This window comes from Populus trichocarpa, chromosome 19 (assembly GCF_000002775.5).
Source record: "Populus trichocarpa isolate Nisqually-1 chromosome 19, P.trichocarpa_v4.1, whole genome shotgun sequence".
NCBI lineage: Eukaryota > Viridiplantae > Streptophyta > Magnoliopsida > Malpighiales > Salicaceae > Populus > Populus trichocarpa.
Genome location: NC_037303.2, coordinates 6,528,165 through 6,551,339, shown reverse-complemented (window position 1 = coordinate 6,551,339; position 23,175 = coordinate 6,528,165). Strand labels below are relative to the sequence as shown.

General features: G+C 36.3%; 1 protein-coding gene across 1 annotated transcript; it reads right to left on the bottom strand.

Annotated features, from left to right (window-relative positions):
* Window positions 1-1,017: 1,017 nt before the first annotated feature.
* LOC18108279 (terpene synthase 10) lies at window positions 1,018-23,175 on the bottom strand. The gene is given in 9 exon segments (XM_052449596.1): window positions 1,018-1,531; window positions 1,767-2,014; window positions 19,941-20,079; window positions 20,185-20,403; window positions 20,653-20,841; window positions 20,843-21,023; window positions 21,109-21,376; window positions 21,459-21,585; window positions 23,075-23,175. Coding segments are annotated over 9 exon segments (1,761 nt in total). The 3' UTR covers window positions 1,018-1,242.

Below are 23,175 nucleotides of genomic sequence, written 5' to 3'. Positions count from 1 at the left end.
ATTGTGTATGTGAAACAATTTGAAGGGTCAGATAATGGGATCGAAGGCATTAAAGTGGTCCAATGCGGGATCCATGTGATAGTAGAAAAGACAGATTCATTTGAAGGGTCAGAGAGGGATCATGACATTGACAACCAAGAAGAGTCTGCGTTTGAAGATTCAGAGGGGGGTGATGGCATTAACAAACAAGAGTCAAAAGTGATACCTTTACCACCATATCATCTCCTTCATCATCTCTCTGACTAAGGGTAGAGCTAGGTGCATTTTAAAGAAAGGTTAAAATTAATATAATAATATATATTATTAAAAAACTTATTTATTTAAATTAAAAATATTAAATAAAAAAAAAAATTAAAATATTTTACAGGCCCGGCCCTGCCCTTGGCGGTTCAATATCTTCATCTACAAGTGAGCATTGGAAATATTATTTCTGCGGTAGAGTGATAGGCCCTATCCACTCATAACAATGGATGTCAGAGCACCATATCAGGAAGAAGCATTTATGCGGGCTATATATTTTATTTCAAAAAGCTTTTTTCACAATCACATGCCGGGGGACCCTCTTTCTTAAAGTCACCGGCGGCAGGTTAGTCAAGTTCTCCTTCAACTCGCATGCGTTGGAAGTTTTTTTTTATTTGTTTTAATATTTTAAAAATATTTAAAAAAATTATTTTTTTTTATTTTTTTTATTTAATATTAATATTTTTTTAGTATTTTAAAATCATTTTGATGTGTTGATTTCAAAAATAATTTAAAAAAAAATAAAAAAAACTTTATTTTAATACATTTTCAAGCAAAAAACAATTTGAAAAACAATTATTACTACACTCTCAAACAATAATAATCAAAAGAAACGGCTGTGCGAGAACAAGAAGCATTGATAGTTATCGGTTTGGTTAATATAGATGAATTGATAGTCTTAATCCATCTTTCAACTTCTCATATAAGAGAGACAGATACAAAATAGGTGATGCTAATTTATTTGAGCTATAAAAATTAGTCAATAATAAAATAAAATGATTGAAAATTAATTATTTGATAATTGAAATTTTATTTTAACGAAGGAAAATAACAATGTTGGAATTACAATTATTTATTCTAGAAGTCAAGTTTTATTACATATAGCATCTGGAATCTAATAATTATTTGACACACCAAGGGACACTCTTCCTTTCTAATTTTATACAAGTCGCTCCCATTAGCAATTATATCAAATTAATTAGTCCCTTTTTTTTAAAGAAATTATAAAGGCTTAATAAGTAAGGACATCACCCGATCCTTGGTTTCAAGATGTTCAATAGCATGCCCATCTCCATATTGGTAAATGCATTGTGCCGCTCGTGCAAGGTTGACTGCAACACCAATGATAGTTTGAGAGATATGGGCATTAGAAAATTGATAAGCATTTATTTTCTTCCATGCATTGCTCATTAATTTCTTTACATGATCACGAGCTTCTTCTTCAGAAGCTTCAGTTTCGTACATGTAACATTGGATTGATTTGGAAACGTCTTCTCTTTTCCTTTCATCTTGTAAATGAAAAATAAAAATTTAATTTATGATTATTTGATTATTAAAATTTTGATATCATATTAAAAAATTATTTTAATTTAATAACTTAAGTTTTTAATTGAAATTTTAAAATATAATTTATATTATTCATGGTTAGCAAAAACAGATTTAAAATATAATTTACTATAAAAAGGACACAAACAAAAATGGGAAGGACGAAACTATGTCATGGAGAGGGAGAAGTCTAGCATACCGAGGAGGTTCCAAGATCATCAGCAAGGCGTAAAATCATGGATGACCATCGAATTGTATCTGGGTATTCCTCCATGAAATGCGAGGCCTCCTCTGTTGTTGGATTCGAAGCATAAAAATATGCATGAACAATAGCCAATGGTGCTCCAACTGAAATCCATGCATTATCTAAGTATTCTTGAAGAGTTGGAGTATATCCACTGTAGTATCACTTAGCTTCCAACAAATGTGATTTACATAAATTTGCCCACTGAAAATTAAGAATGGCACATAAATAAATCAGCTTGATAATTTACAAGTACAAAACAATTTAGAAGAAAACAATTAAATCCTTAATTAGGAGAAAGACTGATGTGAAACGTATTACAGATGTACTTATGATCATATAGACATGACAAAACTCAAAAAATAGTTCGGACATGCCAAGCAACTAGTCTAACAATGAAACATCTATAATTTTAGATCAGAATTTTGAATTGAGTTCAAATTTAGTTAGGGAGTTTTCTATACCCAATTCTATAGAAGATCAAATCAACAAGTTATAATCATTAGAGGTCAAGAAAGTCCTTAAATTAGACTTAACAGATGTTGTCTTTTCAATTTTAATTATCTCCTAATATTTTCAATGAATCCTAGATCGATACCGAACCAAATAAAAAAAAACCTTTTTGATTGGATGGGAATGAATGAAGAAATACTAGATCGTCCCAAATCAAATTTAGAATTTTGATTCTTTCCAAAATTTGTGATACTTTGCAACGCATATAAAATAAAATCATGGGTGATACCTATCACTACACCATTAAACAGTTTTACCGACGGACTAATTCCGTCGGTGAAAGGAATGAACTCCGTCGGTGAAATAATTACCAACGGCCACACCGACGGACCACGTCAGTCGGTATACTAGTCGTCAGTAACTCCCATTTCCGTCGCTAATTCTGTCACAAATAAAAAAAAACACCCAACGACGGAACACCAACGGTCTTACAGACGGATACGCGCGCGCCAAAAAAAAATATTTCCCGCGGGAACATTACCGACGGAATAAATCCGTCTTCAATTTCAACGGTAATTACTGATGGCCTATTTGTCGGTAATTATGGCATCGGTAGTAATTGTTTGCCAACCCTCTGTGAAATACCGACGGATTTTATCCGTCGGTAAATCTGTCTGTATGTATTCACTGACGAGATATATTCCGTCGGTAATTATGGCATGGCTGGTAATTGTTTGGCAACTCTTTGTGAAATACCGACGGATAAAATCCGTCGTTATATCCGTCGGTATATATTTAAAATATATAAAAAAAATAATTTATTAATAGTAAAAAACCTTAATAAACAAATAAAATTGGATTAAACATTAAAAATATAAAAATAATGTTAAATAATATTCATCCAAATATCTATTACAAATTTAATGTGTTTAAAAAACAAAATTCAACTAGAATAGCGGTTGTTTCCGGGACCATACGGCCAAAAAGGAGCTGCACAAGTATCGTCACCCATCTTTGATTTCATCTCCATGACTATTTGACAGAGCTCATCATAATTCGTCGAGAGTTGTTGATATTGTTGTTTCAACACAATGAACTCCTCAGACTGGGTGTTCGATACTGATGGAGAGCTTCCAACGGTTGAGACACTACGAGCCGAACGCAAGTTTTCAGCCTAGTGTTGGAGAGCCCGTAGACCCGATTTTTATCGGGTCCACCAGACGATCCCACCTCCATCCACAAATCTGGATCGAAATCTGGATGAGTCGACAGATTGTCCCCATATCTCTCTCTCAACCGGCTATTATAGGTCTCCTGAAAATTCCGTCGGTAAAAAAATCATCAAATGCAATTCAAGATGCAATTCAAGAAAATAATAACTTACAAAATAAAATGAATGAACGAACATACCACGAAGTGTTGAGCACGGTTGTCCATGAACTGCTGCACCCCCTTTTGGCGGTCTTGACTCCGCACATGCGTCTCTACAAACAGCTCCATTGGACTCGGCTCACGTCCAAGAGATGTAGCCTGTAAGGAAAAAATAGGTTGAAAGTTAAATATATTATAAGGAACAAGAAATTAATTAATGATATATTTCATTAAAATTAATCTTACCATCCGCTTTGCATGTGCGCTGAATGGGACTGATCCGCCAGTGTGCGTGGTCACCGAACCATGAATTTGCCGGTTCCGGTTGTCGGCACCGGACTGTGAGCGCCTTGAGAACCGCTCTGAGGTCACGTGCTCAATATATGCCATCCATATTTCCCCCGAGATGAATGACGCTTTGAATTCCTGCCAAACCGCCACCTCATTCCATCCTTCAAGATCGTTATCCCTCGCATGTCTTTTTGATTTTTTTTGGGTGTCATACCAAAAATCACGCAACCTACTTCCATAGTAACAAATAAGAATTTAAAACATAAAATTATGAAACAAAAATAAATATTATTTTCGATGTTACCTAGTTGCCGCGTGATTCTCTCATACCCTCCTCACAACATTGTTGTCCGCCCTATCCCACTCAAATTTGTTCTGTGTATATAAATAATTCATATAAAATAAAAATAGTACAAGATATAAAATTATAAAAATCATTTATTAAAAATAAGCTAGAAATTAAAAATTAACACCGACCTGAAATCGCTTAAAACATGCATCGATATTAGGTTTCCACTCAGGATGTCTGGAAACCTGGCTCCATTGAAACAATGGAATCTCCATCGACGATTTAAACGCCAATGTTATAGTCCTTGTAGCCTCAATGTTTATGAACCTGAAATTAAATAAAAGTAGTAATATTAATTAGTTGTTCATAAATTATGTTATAAGTATATATAAAAAAAACCAAAACCTAAACAAACTTACATTGAGAGGTCATCCTTCCATTGTGCCTGGTACTTGCGGGTGAATTGACCCCGCTGTGAAGGCACACCGCTTCTGCGCTGTGAAACCGCGCTAGAAGAGGCAGCATCACAAGTTGGCGTAGATTCCTTGCCGTGATCAGCACCTAAGGATATATCCTCCTCGCTGCTAGAAGAACTAGCTGCAACCGTCTTCTGACAACGTGCTGTAGATTTCATTCTACGCATCTACACAAATTTATACGAATAATTACATAATTAACTTCGATTATTTTAAAAACAAATTGACAGAGTCTCCCTTATACTGGGGGGTCCCAAGTTATCGACAAAATCATATTACACTTCCAATTTTATTTCACATCCCGATCTAATCATCCTGGATCTCAACCCAACTCATCATCATCAACACAACATTTTATTCAATAACACCATATAATGATATTCAAGTAAAAGAATCAATTTCAACTATTAACATTCATTGTTAAATTGGTACTTAGAGTTACAAACATTAAATTAAAGTCATACATTCAAATTTACGGATTAATATTGCATTTCAAGTTTTAGGAGACAAGACTCTTAATTTATAAATAATTACATGGTCAAAAGAAAAAGGTAACTAAATCAATATCATTCCTAACACGATCGACCCTAATGGACCTCAAAATAGAAATTAACGTGTACACATAAATATATAAATGTAATAACAAGCAATAACAATGACATGTAAACAATAATATCCTAAAATTAAGATAAACTAATTAACATTTAATTATATATATAAATTAACATTTAAAACATAAATTCAGCAATAACAATTATTGCAATACAAACAATAATATCCTAAATTAAGATAAACTAATTAAAAGTAATTCTATATATATAAATTAACATTTAAAACATAAATTCAACAATAACAATTATAGCAATACAAACAATAATATCCTAAATTAAGATAAACTAATTAAATGTAATTCTATATATATAAATTAACATTTTTAACATAAATTCAACAATAACAATTATAGTAATACAAACAATAATATCATAAAATTAATAAATAAAATGAAAAAACTAAAAAACACTACACAAAACAACATAAACACAAAACAAACAATACACAAAACTAAAAAACACTATATCAATTCAAAATAAATTTGGGAACAAAAAATGCTTACCTTAATAGTGTGTTGAATTTAAGATTTTATCTACAAACAATACACAAAACAAAGAACACCAAAAAAAATAATCATAAAAAAAATAAAAAAAATACAAAGATAAAGAAAAAAGAATACATACCTTTTAAAACTACCACCAAAACAATAAAATCCCTTCCAAAAGCCAAATATAAACTGAGAGGAAAAGAGAAATGGGGAAAAGAGAAACGGAGCCAGAGAAAAAAATGAACCAAATGGGGGGATGAGGGGGTTTTATATAGCAATTTTTCTGATGGTATTACCGACGGAAATTAATTATTGTCGGTGGCATTAAATTCCGTCGGAAATTAATTGAAATGCGCACAAAAAAATTTCGAAAATCCCGCCAGACTTTTCGATCCGTCAGAAAATCCGTCGGTATTTCTGTAGACGGACACGTGTCAGACATGCATGCGCTTCGGGATGTGCGTAAATTCGTCGGTGATTCCGTCGGTAAAGCCGTCGGTGATTGTGGCACAATACCGTTATTGTTTTGCAACTCTCTTTGAAATACCGACGGGTTCTTGTCCGTCGGTACATCCGTCGGTGAAAGTGGCACAATCCAGTAATTTTTTTGCAACTCTCTGTGAAATACCAACGGGTTCTTGTCTGTCAGTGAATCCGTCGGTGAAAGTGGCACAATCCCGTAAATTTTTTTCAACTCTGTGAAATATCGACGGGTTATAGTCCGTCGGTATACCCGTCAGTGAAACCGTAAATTTTTCTTATTTTTTTTTATGTAACCCTGTCACAAAATCTTGAATTGCAATCTTACAGCACACACAACACAATAACAAGGGCTGGCCATTAAAGAAGAATAAATATTTCATGTTTCAAATTATTACATTATAAAATAAGGCTTTATAACATGTTTAGTTAGTCGGAATTTTCATCTTCGTCCTCTATTGAATTGTTATAATCAGCTTCATCGCACTCTTCAATTTCGTTATCATCTTCTTCAACAACATTCTTTTTACCACTAGTAGAGCTCAGAACAACATTCAACTCCTCTGCATCAACATCAACAAGACAATCATTGAAAATAGGAAAATTTGAATTTTCTTCTAAGTCAATCGACGGAGCAACTCGGTATGGTTTCACCAACTCGGTATGGTTTCACCAACTCTCTAGCTTGAAAGACTTCATCTATCACACTTGTGTCTTCGTTCTCATCCTGAACAACCTCGACACGACCCTTAGGTTTTGTTTTTAAAACGGCTAACCAATCAACTCTTGATCGGTCCTTTATAAAGGAAGGGGTGTATGTGTAATAAACTTGTTGGCATTGCTTTGCGAAAACAAAGACGTCGTTTACGTTGCGGTGTCTAGCTTTTGAGTTGATTTCAACGAGACCATAGTGAGGATCTACTCTGATTCCTCTGTCAGTTGTGTCATACCAATAGCATTTGAATAAAAACACTCTATTTTGCTCGCTATGATATTGCAGTTCGATGACCTCTTCCAATCTACCGCAGTAGTCAACTTCAAACTCACTAGAAGTCGATCCCTTAATACAAACACCGCTGTTGTATGTCTTTCTTCCATGCCCGTATTCTTCAGTATGAAAGACATATCCATTGATAAAATACCCGTTATAGCACTTGACTTTTCTTTCAGGGCCCAGACATAGTAAAGACAGTGAAATAGTAGCACCACCTCCCATTTGATAAACCTAGCTTGTAAATTAAATACAACAATAATCAATAAACGGATATTATGTAACATTGACTACAATTAATTATATTGCAAGAGATAATGAGTTTGTGATAGGACTTACATGTGTTCTAAACCAGGTGGCAAATTGTTCATCTTGTAATTGAAAGATCTGGGATTCGGTCAGCTGTGAGTTATTGGACAATACATATCGTCGATGTTGCCTGCAAGGTTGTTCCAAATTAAATAGGTATTGCAACTCTCTGTGAAATACCAACGGGTTCTTGTCTGTCGGTGAATCCGTCGGTGAAAGTGGCACAATCCCGTAAATTTTTTTCAACTCTGTGAAATATCGACGGGTTATAGTCCGTCGGTATACCCGTCAGTGAAACCGTAAATTTTTCTTATTTTTTTTTATGTAACCCTGTCACAAAATCTTGAATTGCAATCTTACAGCACACACAACACAATAACAAGGGCTGGCCATTAAAGAAGAATAAATATTTCATGTTTCAAATTATTACATTATAAAATAAGGCTTTATAACATGTTTAGTTAGTCGGAATTTTCATCTTCGTCCTCTATTGAATTGTTATAATCAGCTTCATCGCACTCTTCAATTTCGTTATCATCTTCTTCAACAACATTCTTTTTACCACTAGTAGAGCTCAGAACAACATTCAACTCCTCTGCATCAACATCAACAAGACAATCATTGAAAATAGGAAAATTTGAATTTTCTTCTAAGTCAATCGACGGAGCAACTCGGTATGGTTTCACCAACTCGGTATGGTTTCACCAACTCTCTAGCTTGAAAGACTTCATCTATCACACTTGTGTCTTCGTTCTCATCCTGAACAACCTCGACACGACCCTTAGGTTTTGTTTTTAAAACGGCTAACCAATCAACTCTTGATCGGTCCTTTATAAAGGAAGGGGTGTATGTGTAATAAACTTGTTGGCATTGCTTTGCGAAAACAAAGACGTCGTTTACGTTGCGGTGTCTAGCTTTTGAGTTGATTTCAACGAGACCATAGTGAGGATCTACTCTGATTCCTCTGTCAGTTGTGTCATACCAATAGCATTTGAATAAAAACACTCTATTTTGCTCGCTATGATATTGCAGTTCGATGACCTCTTCCAATCTACCGCAGTAGTCAACTTCAAACTCACTAGAAGTCGATCCCTTAATACAAACACCGCTGTTGTATGTCTTTCTTCCATGCCCGTATTCTTCAGTATGAAAGACATATCCATTGATAAAATACCCGTTATAGCACTTGACTTTTCTTTCAGGGCCCAGACATAGTAAAGACAGTGAAATAGTAGCACCACCTCCCATTTGATAAACCTAGCTTGTAAATTAAATACAACAATAATCAATAAACGGATATTATGTAACATTGACTACAATTAATTATATTGCAAGAGATAATGAGTTTGTGATAGGACTTACATGTGTTCTAAACCAGGTGGCAAATTGTTCATCTTGTAATTGAAAGATCTGGGATTCGGTCAGCTGTGAGTTATTGGACAATACATATCGTCGATGTTGCCTGCAAGGTTGTTCCAAATTAAATAGGTATTGCAACTCTCTGTGAAATACCAACGGGTTCTTGTCTGTCGGTGAATCCGTCGGTGAAAGTGGCACAATCCCGTAAATTTTTTTCAACTCTGTGAAATATCGACGGGTTATAGTCCGTCGGTATACCCGTCAGTGAAACCGTAAATTTTTCTTATTTTTTTTTATGTAACCCTGTCACAAAATCTTGAATTGCAATCTTACAGCACACACAACACAATAACAAGGGCTGGCCATTAAAGAAGAATAAATATTTCATGTTTCAAATTATTACATTATAAAATAAGGCTTTATAACATGTTTAGTTAGTCGGAATTTTCATCTTCGTCCTCTATTGAATTGTTATAATCAGCTTCATCGCACTCTTCAATTTCGTTATCATCTTCTTCAACAACATTCTTTTTACCACTAGTAGAGCTCAGAACAACATTCAACTCCTCTGCATCAACATCAACAAGACAATCATTGAAAATAGGAAAATTTGAATTTTCTTCTAAGTCAATCGACGGAGCAACTCGGTATGGTTTCACCAACTCGGTATGGTTTCACCAACTCTCTAGCTTGAAAGACTTCATCTATCACACTTGTGTCTTCGTTCTCATCCTGAACAACCTCGACACGACCCTTAGGTTTTGTTTTTAAAACGGCTAACCAATCAACTCTTGATCGGTCCTTTATAAAGGAAGGGGTGTATGTGTAATAAACTTGTTGGCATTGCTTTGCGAAAACAAAGACGTCGTTTACGTTGCGGTGTCTAGCTTTTGAGTTGATTTCAACGAGACCATAGTGAGGATCTACTCTGATTCCTCTGTCAGTTGTGTCATACCAATAGCATTTGAATAAAAACACTCTATTTTGCTCGCTATGATATTGCAGTTCGATGACCTCTTCCAATCTACCGCAGTAGTCAACTTCAAACTCACTAGAAGTCGATCCCTTAATACAAACACCGCTGTTGTATGTCTTTCTTCCATGCCCGTATTCTTCAGTATGAAAGACATATCCATTGATAAAATACCCGTTATAGCACTTGACTTTTCTTTCAGGGCCCAGACATAGTAAAGACAGTGAAATAGTAGCACCACCTCCCATTTGATAAACCTAGCTTGTAAATTAAATACAACAATAATCAATAAACGGATATTATGTAACATTGACTACAATTAATTATATTGCAAGAGATAATGAGTTTGTGATAGGACTTACATGTGTTCTAAACCAGGTGGCAAATTGTTCATCTTGTAATTGAAAGATCTGGGATTCGGTCAGCTGTGAGTTATTGGACAATACATATCGTCGATGTTGCCTGCAAGGTTGTTCCAAATTAAATAGGTATTGCAACTCTCTGTGAAATACCAACGGGTTCTTGTCTGTCGGTGAATCCGTCGGTGAAAGTGGCACAATCCCGTAAATTTTTTTCAACTCTGTGAAATATCGACGGGTTATAGTCCGTCGGTATACCCGTCAGTGAAACCGTAAATTTTTCTTATTTTTTTTTATGTAACCCTGTCACAAAATCTTGAATTGCAATCTTACAGCACACACAACACAATAACAAGGGCTGGCCATTAAAGAAGAATAAATATTTCATGTTTCAAATTATTACATTATAAAATAAGGCTTTATAACATGTTTAGTTAGTCGGAATTTTCATCTTCGTCCTCTATTGAATTGTTATAATCAGCTTCATCGCACTCTTCAATTTCGTTATCATCTTCTTCAACAACATTCTTTTTACCACTAGTAGAGCTCAGAACAACATTCAACTCCTCTGCATCAACATCAACAAGACAATCATTGAAAATAGGAAAATTTGAATTTTCTTCTAAGTCAATCGACGGAGCAACTCGGTATGGTTTCACCAACTCGGTATGGTTTCACCAACTCTCTAGCTTGAAAGACTTCATCTATCACACTTGTGTCTTCGTTCTCATCCTGAACAACCTCGACACGACCCTTAGGTTTTGTTTTTAAAACGGCTAACCAATCAACTCTTGATCGGTCCTTTATAAAGGAAGGGGTGTATGTGTAATAAACTTGTTGGCATTGCTTTGCGAAAACAAAGACGTCGTTTACGTTGCGGTGTCTAGCTTTTGAGTTGATTTCAACGAGACCATAGTGAGGATCTACTCTGATTCCTCTGTCAGTTGTGTCATACCAATAGCATTTGAATAAAAACACTCTATTTTGCTCGCTATGATATTGCAGTTCGATGACCTCTTCCAATCTACCGCAGTAGTCAACTTCAAACTCACTAGAAGTCGATCCCTTAATACAAACACCGCTGTTGTATGTCTTTCTTCCATGCCCGTATTCTTCAGTATGAAAGACATATCCATTGATAAAATACCCGTTATAGCACTTGACTTTTCTTTCAGGGCCCAGACATAGTAAAGACAGTGAAATAGTAGCACCACCTCCCATTTGATAAACCTAGCTTGTAAATTAAATACAACAATAATCAATAAACGGATATTATGTAACATTGACTACAATTAATTATATTGCAAGAGATAATGAGTTTGTGATAGGACTTACATGTGTTCTAAACCAGGTGGCAAATTGTTCATCTTGTAATTGAAAGATCTGGGATTCGGTCAGCTGTGAGTTATTGGACAATACATATCGTCGATGTTGCCTGCAAGGTTGTTCCAAATTATATGAGTGTATGGCATCACAAAACATAAATAGTACACTCTTGACAAAGTTTAAGTCGAACATCTACTTACTTAATAAAAGGTCTCAGCTCATCAAAGTTAAATAGGACATAATTGTGTGCTTGTCTGAACTCTATTTCAGACAAATATCTTCCCCTCACGACATTTTTAGGTGTGGGTCGTCCAGGATTGGAGAATATTGACAAGTTCCCACTTGAAGGCACTTCACCACCATCATCATGTCGTGGAACACGGTTTATCCTCGTTCTCAAATGAGGTTCGAAATAGTATGAGATAAATGTTGAGATCTCCACAACAATATAGGCCTCACATATTGACGCCTCAATATGCGCCTTGTTCTTAACCTTTTTTTTTAAAGATTGAACAAGTACCTGCATATATATATATATTAATAAAAATTTATCAATTAAAAACATTAAAATAAAAAGAAAAACATTTAATTATAAATTACATAGCTCATGTAATATCTAACCTCTCGAATGGATACAGCCATCTGTACTGGATCGGTCCTCCAACTTTTACCTCAAACGGTAAATGTATGGGTAGATGCTCCATTGAGTCAAAAAATGATGGAGGGAATATCATCTCAAGTTTGCATACTGTCTCGACGATATTCTTTTCAAGCCTTTCAATGTGATCAACATTCAACTTGCTGGAGCATATATCTCTGAAGAAATGACTGATCTCCATTAGTGCATCCCATATCCCCTTTGGCAACAAATCACGAAAAGCTAATGGGATGAGTGTTTGCATAAACACATGGCAGTCATAACTCTTCATTCCATATAATTTGCATTCCTCTGTATTAACCAGCCTTGATATGCTCGAGGCATGTCCATCGGGAAAACGCAGACTCTTAAGCCATTTGTAGACTAGTAGTTGTGTGTTTTTCTCTAGCACGAAGCTTGCTCTTGGTTTTGCGACCCGTGACCCATCACAAACCAACTCTATATTTTTACGGTTACAGAATAGCGCTACATCCAATCTAGCCTTGATGTTGTCCTTTGTCTTCCCCTTCACATCCATGACGGTGTTGAAAATGTTCTCAAACACGTTCTTTTCAATGTGCATGACGTCAAGGTTATGGCGGAGAAGATTGGTCTTCCAATAAGGAAGCTCCCAAAACATACTTCGCTTCACCCAATTATAGGTCAAACCAAAACCAGGAAACTTCTGCTTACCTGATTGAAGACCAAACACAATGTCATCGTACTCTGACACAACATCAAACAATTCTTCACCGAAAAGACGCGAGGGTGCAACATCATTTTCAACTCTGCCAACAAAGAAATCCTTTATGTTCTTTCTGTACCTGTGGTTATGTGGCAAGAAACGACGGTGACAGTAAAAAAAAAAAAGCTTTACCCCCGTTTGTTAGCGTGAATGCCTTGTTGTTCTCCATACAATATGGACATGCTAGCTTTCCATGCACGCTCCAACCAGAAACCATTCCATAAGCTGGGAAATCATTGATAGTCCACATCAAAGCCGCTCTCATAACAAAATTTTGTTTCCTTGATATGTCATAAGTCAAAGCTCTAGAGGACCACAACTGCGTCAACCCATCAATCAATGGACGAAGACAAACATCTATATTCCGCCCCGGACTGCTCGAACCTGGTATGACCATAGATAAAAACATGAACTCCGGCCTCATACACATCCCCGGTGGCAAGTTATAAACCGTCAGTATGACCGGCCAACAAGAATAAGGAGCAGCAAATGACCCGAATGGGTTGAATCCGTTTGTACACAACCCAAGACGCATGTTCCTTGATTCAGCTGAAAAGTGAGGATGCATATTGTTAAAGTGTTTCCAGGCTTCACCGTCAGAAAGATGAACCATCACTCCATCAACCGCATGGTGTGATTGGTGCCATGTCATGTGCTCAGCAGTCCTTGGTGACATGAATAACCTCTGCAGTCTAGGTGTGATTGGGAAGTATCTAAGTTTTTTATATGCCACGAGAGTCTTCCCTCTACTAGTTCTGGGTTTGTAACGAGAATGCCCGCATGTCATGCATTCGGTCATCTCAGCATTTTCAAGGTAGTATAACATGCAGAAGTTAGGGCATAAATCAATTTTCTGGTATCCTAAACCGAGGGGTTTCATCATAGACTTGGCAGCATAGAAGTTCTCTTTCAGCCTGTTCCCTTCAGGTAAAATGTTTCTCGCCCATTCAATAATCCTGTCATAACCGGCCTCACTCAACCCGTGATCTGACTTGATGGTGAACACCTGTGCTACGGCTGATAATTTATTGTGGTTCGTGCAGCCATCCTATAATGGTTCGTCAGAATCTCTCAACATATCAAAAAACCTTGCTGCATCTGCATTAGGTTCTTCTTCTACGATTGGACATTCCCTGACATTACCTTCACTCATTCTCATTGCATCCATAACCATATTCCTGTAAGGATTACTATTCTCATTTCCAACTTCATGCATGTTGCTAGCACTAGAAGTTGACCCAACCACTTGTTCTTCCATGCTCTCATCAGGAACAAATAGTTCTCCGTGAGCATACCAACACAGGTAATCCTCCATGAAACCTTTGGTTAGAAGATGCATCGTTACAACATCTTAATGCAGAAACTTTAAATTTTTACACTTCCTACATGGACACCTAATACCGCCATCAGTAAAATTCCTCGGAATAGATGTTGCGAAATTAATAAAACCCTGGACACCATTACAATAATCCATCATCCGCAATCCTTGGGGTGAGTCCCGATACATCCATGAACGATCATCCATGACTTCTATTGAACCTCTATAAAACATAACAAAAATATTGGTTTTCCCCGACATTATCCAACAAACTAAAACAACACTTATGTTAAATATTCATTATCAATTATCAACTATCAACGTTCATACATACAAATTTATACATATATAAATTTACAGAAATCACAACTTCGAAATAGAATTGATAACAATTAAACAAGACTCGTTAAACAAGCTATTAATTATTTATTTCATCATAACAACACATTTAATTCGGTGTAATTCAAACAAAGTTTCAACAATTTACAAACAAATATAATTTGACAAAATCTAAAACAAATTATAACAACTACAAAATTATACATTCATACTACAAGTTTCTTTGACAAATAACAATTAAACAAGTACAAACGTTAACAAAATACATATACTAAAACAATAAAATTCACAATTAAATATTAAAACTAAAAAGGATAGATTTACTTACAAAAAAATGATAAAATCTACAAGAAACGGATATTGTGACCACGTACAAGATATAAGAAATTTGAGTGCTCGTGTTGAGAATAGTGGAGAGTTGGGATGGGTGGTTGGCTGCAGTTTGGGAGGGGAGAGGTGGGATGGGAAAGAAGAAGGAGAAACAGAGGAAGAGAGTGTCGGCAGATGGGAGGGTATATAATGGTTTTTTTCGATGGAATCACCGACGGAAAAAATCCGTCAGTGATTCCATCGGTGATTCCGTCGGTTATAGTGCCACGTCACTGTACGGCTATCTTAGTTTGAATCCCTCGGTCATTTTGTCGGTAAAATCATCTGACGTCACCACGCCGTTGCATATTTCCAGACAAACTGCATACCCCGTCGGCAAAACGGTCGGTATATACCGACCATTGCGCCGACGGATATATGCCGTCGGTATATACCGACAAATTTTAAGACAGAATTATTTCCGTCGGTAATAATTACCGATGGAAAAATTCCGTCGGTAATTCCGTTGGTTTTCTCCGGTTTTCTGGTAGTGTATCAGGGAAACTTGCAGAGAATCTGCTCAAATCAACACAAAGAAGGAATAGCCGAAAATCATGGAAAAAAGACTCTGCCATTAACGCTATATTTGGAACTTGAATTCTGCAACTGTATATTGTAATAGCATAGTTTTAGCATTACCATTTATATGTTTCCTAAATTGAATTCCATGCTACTGTATATATTGCACACAATATTTATCAATAAAGTGTGGAGAATTACTCATTGAAACAGTAGCTGTGTATAGCCTCTTTATGGTATCAGAGCACTCAAATTCTAATGAATCACCGATCCAAAACACCACAATGTCATCATCCTCCGATTAAAACCCAAACTTCACCCTCAATACCCAACCCTCTTCCACAGCAGACAAACCACTCATTGCTTTCAATTATCACAGCACAAACCAATGAAAAATTAACCCCCTCCACCTTTCCTCAATGGCGTGCTCAATTTGAAGCACTCCTTATTGGTTACGATCTACTCGACTATGTCGAAGGCACACTTCTGTGTCCCTCCTCCTCTAGCACCGCCACTGATGAGCTTTGCAAGCTCTGCTGGGTCCGGCAGGACAAACTTATTCTGAGTGCTATTCTAGCCTCCACATCACCTTCAATCACACCACTCATTGCTACGGCAAAAACATCTCATGAAGCTTGGAAAAAGCTAAAAAATCTATATGCTAGCCGATCAAGAACTCGTGCTATGCAGTTAAAGGAGGAACTCACCTTAATCCAGTGTGGACATCGGTCAATTACAGAATACCTCCACGCTGTGAAGACCTTGGTTGATGAAATAGCCATTATTGATCATTCAATTTCAGATGATGACCTAACGCTTTATGTATTGAATGGTTTAGGTTCATAATTTCGAGAGATTGTAGCGCCTATTCGAGCTTGAGAATCACCATTGACATTTGAGGAGCTGCATGATTTGCTGGTGGGACATGAGGCATATCTGAGGTGCTTGGAAACAGCAACGCAGCACCTGGTAGCTTCCGCCAACTACACAAAGACGAAGCATTCTACTTATAGAGGGAGTCAACAGTGGTCCCTCAAACCAAATGACAACCCCCGGGGGTCTCATGGTCCCAGCACAGGCAGAAACTTTAGTGGCACTCAACGTGATGGACGTCATTTTAATTATGGCAGAACCAACAATTTCAATCTACGCTATCAGCCCAAATGCCAAATCTGTGACCAATTTGGCCACATTGCAAAGTCCTGTCCTCAGTTTCATCCACAGAATGTATCTATCAATTGGTTACTTGATTCGGCCGCTTCACATAATATCACGGGTGATCTTTCCAATTTTTCTATTCATTCCGAATATGATGGAACTGATGAAGTAATACTCGGTGATGGTTCAGGTTTGGCAGTCTCACATATTGGCTCTTTGAATTTACAATCTCCCCACCAAAACTTTACACTCCATGATACCCTCTATATTCCAAATCTTTACAAAAATTTAATTTTTGTTCATCACTTCACCAAACAAAATAATGTTTTTGTTGAACTTCATCCTTTTCATTTTTTTATGAAGGACGAGACCATGGGGGCGATTCTACTAAAAGGAGCGTGTAACAATGGCATCTACATCTTTCCGGATCCAATGGTGATGCCCCAAAAAGTTGCTAATGTGCATGAACAGACTTCCATTGATGGATGGCACAAGCGTCTTGAGCATCCTTCCCTTAAAATTGTCCATCATCTTGTTAAGAATTTTTCTCTTCCCATTTCTTCGCAAAAACATTTTTCATCTTTATGTCATTCATGTTCCATTAATAAAACACATCAATAACCCTTTCGTGGCACCAGTTTTCAAAGCCATGCACCCCTTGAACTTATTTACACGGATGTGTGGGGTCCAGCTAGCTATACTAGAATTGATGGTTCACGATACTACCTTATTTTTGTGGATCACTATACAAAATACATTTGGTTCTATCCAATGGCAACTAAATCCGGTGTTTCTAATATTTTTCCACAGTTCAAAAAGTTTGTTGAAACCCATTTTCAAAAACCAATCAAAACACTCTACTCCGACAATGGACCTTTATTGCCTTAAAATCTTATTTCTTACGTCATGGCATAACCCACTATACCACTATTCAATACACCCCCTAATAAAATGGCATTTCCGAACGCCGTCACCGTCACATTGTGGAAACGGGCCTTACACTACTTCAAGATGCAAATCTTGACTTCTCGTATTGGCCCTATGCTTTTCAGACAACATCTTATCTCATAAACCGACAGCCCACACCACTCCTACAACACAAATCACCTTTTAAAGCTCTTTTTGACCAAACCCCAAGTTATTTAAAATTTTAAAAATTTGGCTACATTTGTTATCCCCTCACACGACCTATAATTCAAATAAAATGCTACCAAAATCCAAAGCACACATTTTTCTTGGTTATTCATCCACTCAAAATGCCTACAAATGTTTTGATCCTCATTTAATTTTTTTTTTTATCTCTCGCCATGTGTTGTTTGTTGAAAATCAACATCACTGCACCTCCTCACAAATCCTGTCCAAACCAGTCAGTCAAGCCAATCACCAAGTCACTCCCCTTCATTTTGGTCCCCCGCAGATTGTTGTGCCACCACCAATGATGTCCACAACACCAGCCTCATCACTGTCTCTGGAAGACTCCCCTGCCATTGTTGCATCCTCCTAGGTAATTTCAACACCCCCGAGTCCTCTTTAAATTTGGAACCACTTCCTCATCTTCACCCTACTGATCTGCACCGTAGTTCAGCTTCCCCTCTCCCACATTCCATTGTTTCCAGTCCTATCCCACTCGTCAATCCACCTCCTCGCACACACACCATGACCACATGCTCCATGAACCAAATCTTCAAACCTAAACAAATTCACACAGTAACAAAACACCCTCTTCCCTAGACCATAGAACCAACTTGTGTGAGCCAAGCCATTACTCAACCTCACTAGCGTGAGGCTATGTCAAATGAACTCACTGCCCTAATGAAACATGGAACATGGGATCTAGTGCCATTACCTTCCAACGGTGCAACCGTCGGTTGGAAGTGGATCTTTCAGGTAAAAAGGAATGCAGATGGCTCTATCGATAGATTCAAAGCCCGCCTAGTTGTTAAGGGTTTCCATCAATGTCCAGGGGTTGATTATAAGGAAACATTCAGCCCTGTAGTAAAACCAGCAATTATAAGAGGTGTATTATCTGTTGCAGTCATGAGTGGCTGGGAATTACGTCAAATGGATGTCAACAATCCGTTTCTTAATGGTGCATTAACTGAAACTGTCTTCATGGTGCAGTCTCCGGGGTTTAGAGATTTGTCAAAACCTAACCATGTTTGCAGGTTGAACAAGGCCATCTATGGCCTTAAACAAGCACCCAAAGCTTGGTATACAGCACTCAAAACTGCTATTCTTCAGATGGGATTCCACAACTCCAAGGCAGACTCTTCTTTATTCATTTAAAGCAACGACTCCAATCTTTGCTACGTACTTGTTTATGTTGATGATCTTGTCATAACAGGGAACAATCCAACTCTGTGATCACTTTCATTCAGCAGCTAGGAGACATGTTTTCTCTCAAGGACATGGGCTCTCTTCACTTCTTCTTGGGTGTTGAGGTCATTCCCACTAAGGCAGGCTTATTCCTCACACAACATAAATATGTTCGTGAGCTTCTAGCTAATAGCAACATGAGTGGTGCAAAAGACATCTCCACGCCTCTGTCCACATCACAGTCACTTCAACTGGTTGATGGCACCGCTGCTATGGACAACACAGAATTTCATCGAATTATGGGCAGCCTTCAATACCTCTCTTTGACGCGACTAGATATCTCATTCACAGTCAACAAACTCTCTCAATTTATGCACAAGCCTACTACAACTCACTGGACAGCAACCAAACGGCTTCTACGATACTTAGAACAAACCATTTTCTATGGTGTTCAGATTCCCAGAGCTGGACCTTCAGTGTTACAAACATACTCTTATGCCGATTGGGCTGAGAATGTGGATAACCGCACGTCGACGTCTGCATACATCAGTTTTTTGGGACCTAATCCCATTTCATGGACATCCAAGAAACAGAGAGCAGTTGCACGATCCTCAACGGAGGCTGAATACCGGGCACTGGCCAATGCGGCCTCAGAAACAATGTGACTGTCCACTCTTTTCAAAGAACTCGCATTTCTAATCCAAGACTCTCCTCACAGCTGTGTATAGCCTCTTTAATACCAATCAAATTACTTTTTTAAAATTTTAATGGAACTAAAAATGTTAGTGAAAATAAAAAAATCAACAAAAAGATAACAAACTCTAATTCTATCTTTTCACTTTATATTGCATCAAAGATAATCTTATATTCCATTAAAAAAAAAAGAGAGAGGCTAAAATGGAGACAAAATATTTTGAAATTATCACTAAAATTAAAATAAAAAAAACAAATACCGCTTTCTCAAATAAGGGGAGGTTGTCCACTCCTTGATCCCGTAGAATATCGTAAGCAATTTTGTTTATTGTATTGAACAATGCAAAAAAACATAATTTCATATAGGCTGGAAGACGATCCATGAAATTTAGATCCCATCTGAAATTTAAACATAAAAAAAAAATAAAAAAAACAAAAAATAAAACGGTGCAATCATTAATTATAAATGTACCCTAGAGCCCAAGACTTAGGTGCTGCACAAACTTTACAATGGCATCTGTGAATAGCTCAAGCTCATCTAAGGTACCATGGACATCATAAACATCATCAACTGTTGTTACAAGTGAATTAAGTTTTGTTAGCATTCTCCTGCAATTACCAAACTGAGGTTCAAATATAATCCCCACACTCCATAAGAGATACACCATTAGCCTGTCCCTGGCAAAATCCAACTTTTCTCCAAGTCCTGTATTCTTCCACCACCTTTTCATGTCAAGAAATTAAACTGTCACCATCAGAGAAAAGCTATATAAAGTAAACTTGATTAAATTTTATAATATTAGTGAACCCTCAAATCTAAATATTGTTTAAATTAATAACATTGGAGGATCATCAAATCAAAAAGTTTAACTTATTACATACAATTTAATTGAATAATATTAGTTTTTATTTGTAGTTCAACTTGCTTCCAATTTATAAAATAATATGAAGTATCTTCTCAATTATACGTACCTAGATGAATCTTTCAGATCTTCTTGATGTACTGCTTGTACCATGTTGAAATCTAGTTTTGCTAGTTCTAACAAAACAGGTTCCATATCAGTTTTAGTTTCATACAAATTGATGAACCAATGGGCCTCCAATCTTAGCATCCTCCAAGCCAATGGAAGCTCCAAGGCATGGCTCACCAACTCTGAATATCGTGTTGCACTTCTTGACATAGTTTTCAAGATTTTTGGTGGTGAAGTCTCTTGCATCTTCTAATATGTTCTCACCTTCTACCAAGAAGTATGAAGCTTCATACAGGTTTAGCATTCCCTTCAAATCGTCATGAATCCATGCCCTAAAGTTTCCTTGTTCATCCTTGAAATGATTGAAAACCTCTACAAATGGAGAACACAAACCTTAACACAATTATTCATGAGAATGCATATAACCATCGATATCTACACTGATTAAAAGACTTACCTTGAGGTACATGATATCCACGCTGCCGTAAGAGTCGAAATTCTAGAGCAATAGCATACAAATCATGCACTGTCTCTGTATTCTCTATATGATTTTCATCAAATAAGCTCTTCAAAGTGCTCTTTATTTCATCAACGAAATGGTAAGATAATCCAAGTCTTTCCAAGGTATTGATTAGCTCAAGTTGATCCAAGGGTTTCGATGCATTCGCCAGCATCATCCTTATATTTGCCTTCAGCTTTTCGCTTCGCGCTATGCATTGCTCTCCCTAAACAACATCAAATTCAAGCATTCAACTCAAGTTGGGTGACAATAAAATAACATGAGATTATAAGGACAAACAATTATACCTTATATTTACTAGTCAGTGACTGAACAAAATCATACTCTCATATGGAAGTTTGCTAATTTGCCGACCTCCGGACAATTTGGTCATCAGCTCCGGTGGCATCCATGCATCGACCTTTAGTAGGTACCACTACAACATTTAACAATTTTACCGACAAAATTTTTCTATCGGCGTAAGACACATATTCCATCAGTAATTAATTTACCAACGAAATCACCGACGGAAATGCTCTGTCGGTGAATCTTTCATCGGTAATTTTTTGTCAATCGGTAAATCCATTGGTAATAAAAAAATATTATTACCGACGGATTTACTGACTAAACAGACGCGTAAAAACAAATTACCCACTTCATTCCGTTGATATATCCCTCGGTAATAATATTTTTTTTATTACCAACAGATTTACCGAGGGATATACCGACGAAAATTCCATCGGTAATTATTTTTAAAATTTTTTTAAAAAATTCATTTTATAAAATTAAATTAAATTAACATAAATCAACACTCTATAATATATACTCAAAATGCTTGGAAAACAAAATAAGAAAATCAACTCAAACAAATTTGCAACAAATAAATAAAACAAAAAAATAAATTCAACTAAAAAAATTTATATGAAAAAAATGAAGTTGCAATTGCTAAATATTTAAAAATCCTATAAATAAATCAACTAAAAATTGATCTCATATGAAAAAAAAATCTCACAACAACATTTATACAATTATTAAGAACAAAAACAATTAAAAATAAAATAAAAAACAAATATAGTGAAAAAAATCATGAAAAAAGAAGAAGAAGAAAAAATCTTGCAATTGTAGTTGCAAGTGAAGCTAAGGAGAGAGAAAAAATTTCGTAAAGTATATTAATTAAAAAAAACTAAGAGGATAAAAGAAGAAAGAAGAAGAAGACATACCCGAGCATGGAGGAAAAAAGAAGGAGATGAGGAGAGAAAAGAAGAGAAAGAAATAGATATTGATGTTTTTTACATATAGTGAAGAAGAAGAAGAAGAAGAAGAAGTAGAAGAAGAAGAATAATAAGAAATGAGTCTGTCTCTTGTGAAATAAAGGGATTCAGGCTTTTTATTGGGGTGCGTTAGCGACGGATTTACCGACGGAGAATTGAATATTAATATTTTTTAATTATTCCGTCAGTAATTCCATTGGTAATATTTAATTTAAATTTTTAATTTTGTAAAAGTTTTCAAAAACCGCAAACAATAACCGATAATTTTTCAATTCGTCGATGATTCCGTCTGTAATATTTAAATGAAAATTTTAAATTAATTGAATTTTTTTAGAAAATCGCCAAATAACACCGATGACTTTTCAATCCGTTGGTGATTTTGTCCGTAAAGAACAAAAATTAACAGTGCAATTGGAAAGTGAACAGTTCTGGAGCTCTCTGGAAAATACCGACGGAAACTTTCGTCGATGATTCCCTTTGTAATTGACATGATGAACAGTGTTCACAGTTTATCAACGAATTTACCGACGGAATTTATTCCCTCGGTATATACCGAGGGAATATTTTCATCGGTAAAATCCCTGGGAAATTTACCGATGGAAATATTCCCTCGGTAGTTCCGTTTGTATTTATCGATTTTCTGGTAGTGTACAGAGCGATAATTCTTGCTTGATACAAATTCTACTAAGGGTCGACTAGGAGATGCTAATGTGGGGAGAGTGCTAAACGATGAATCCAAGTGGGTAGGAGCCAT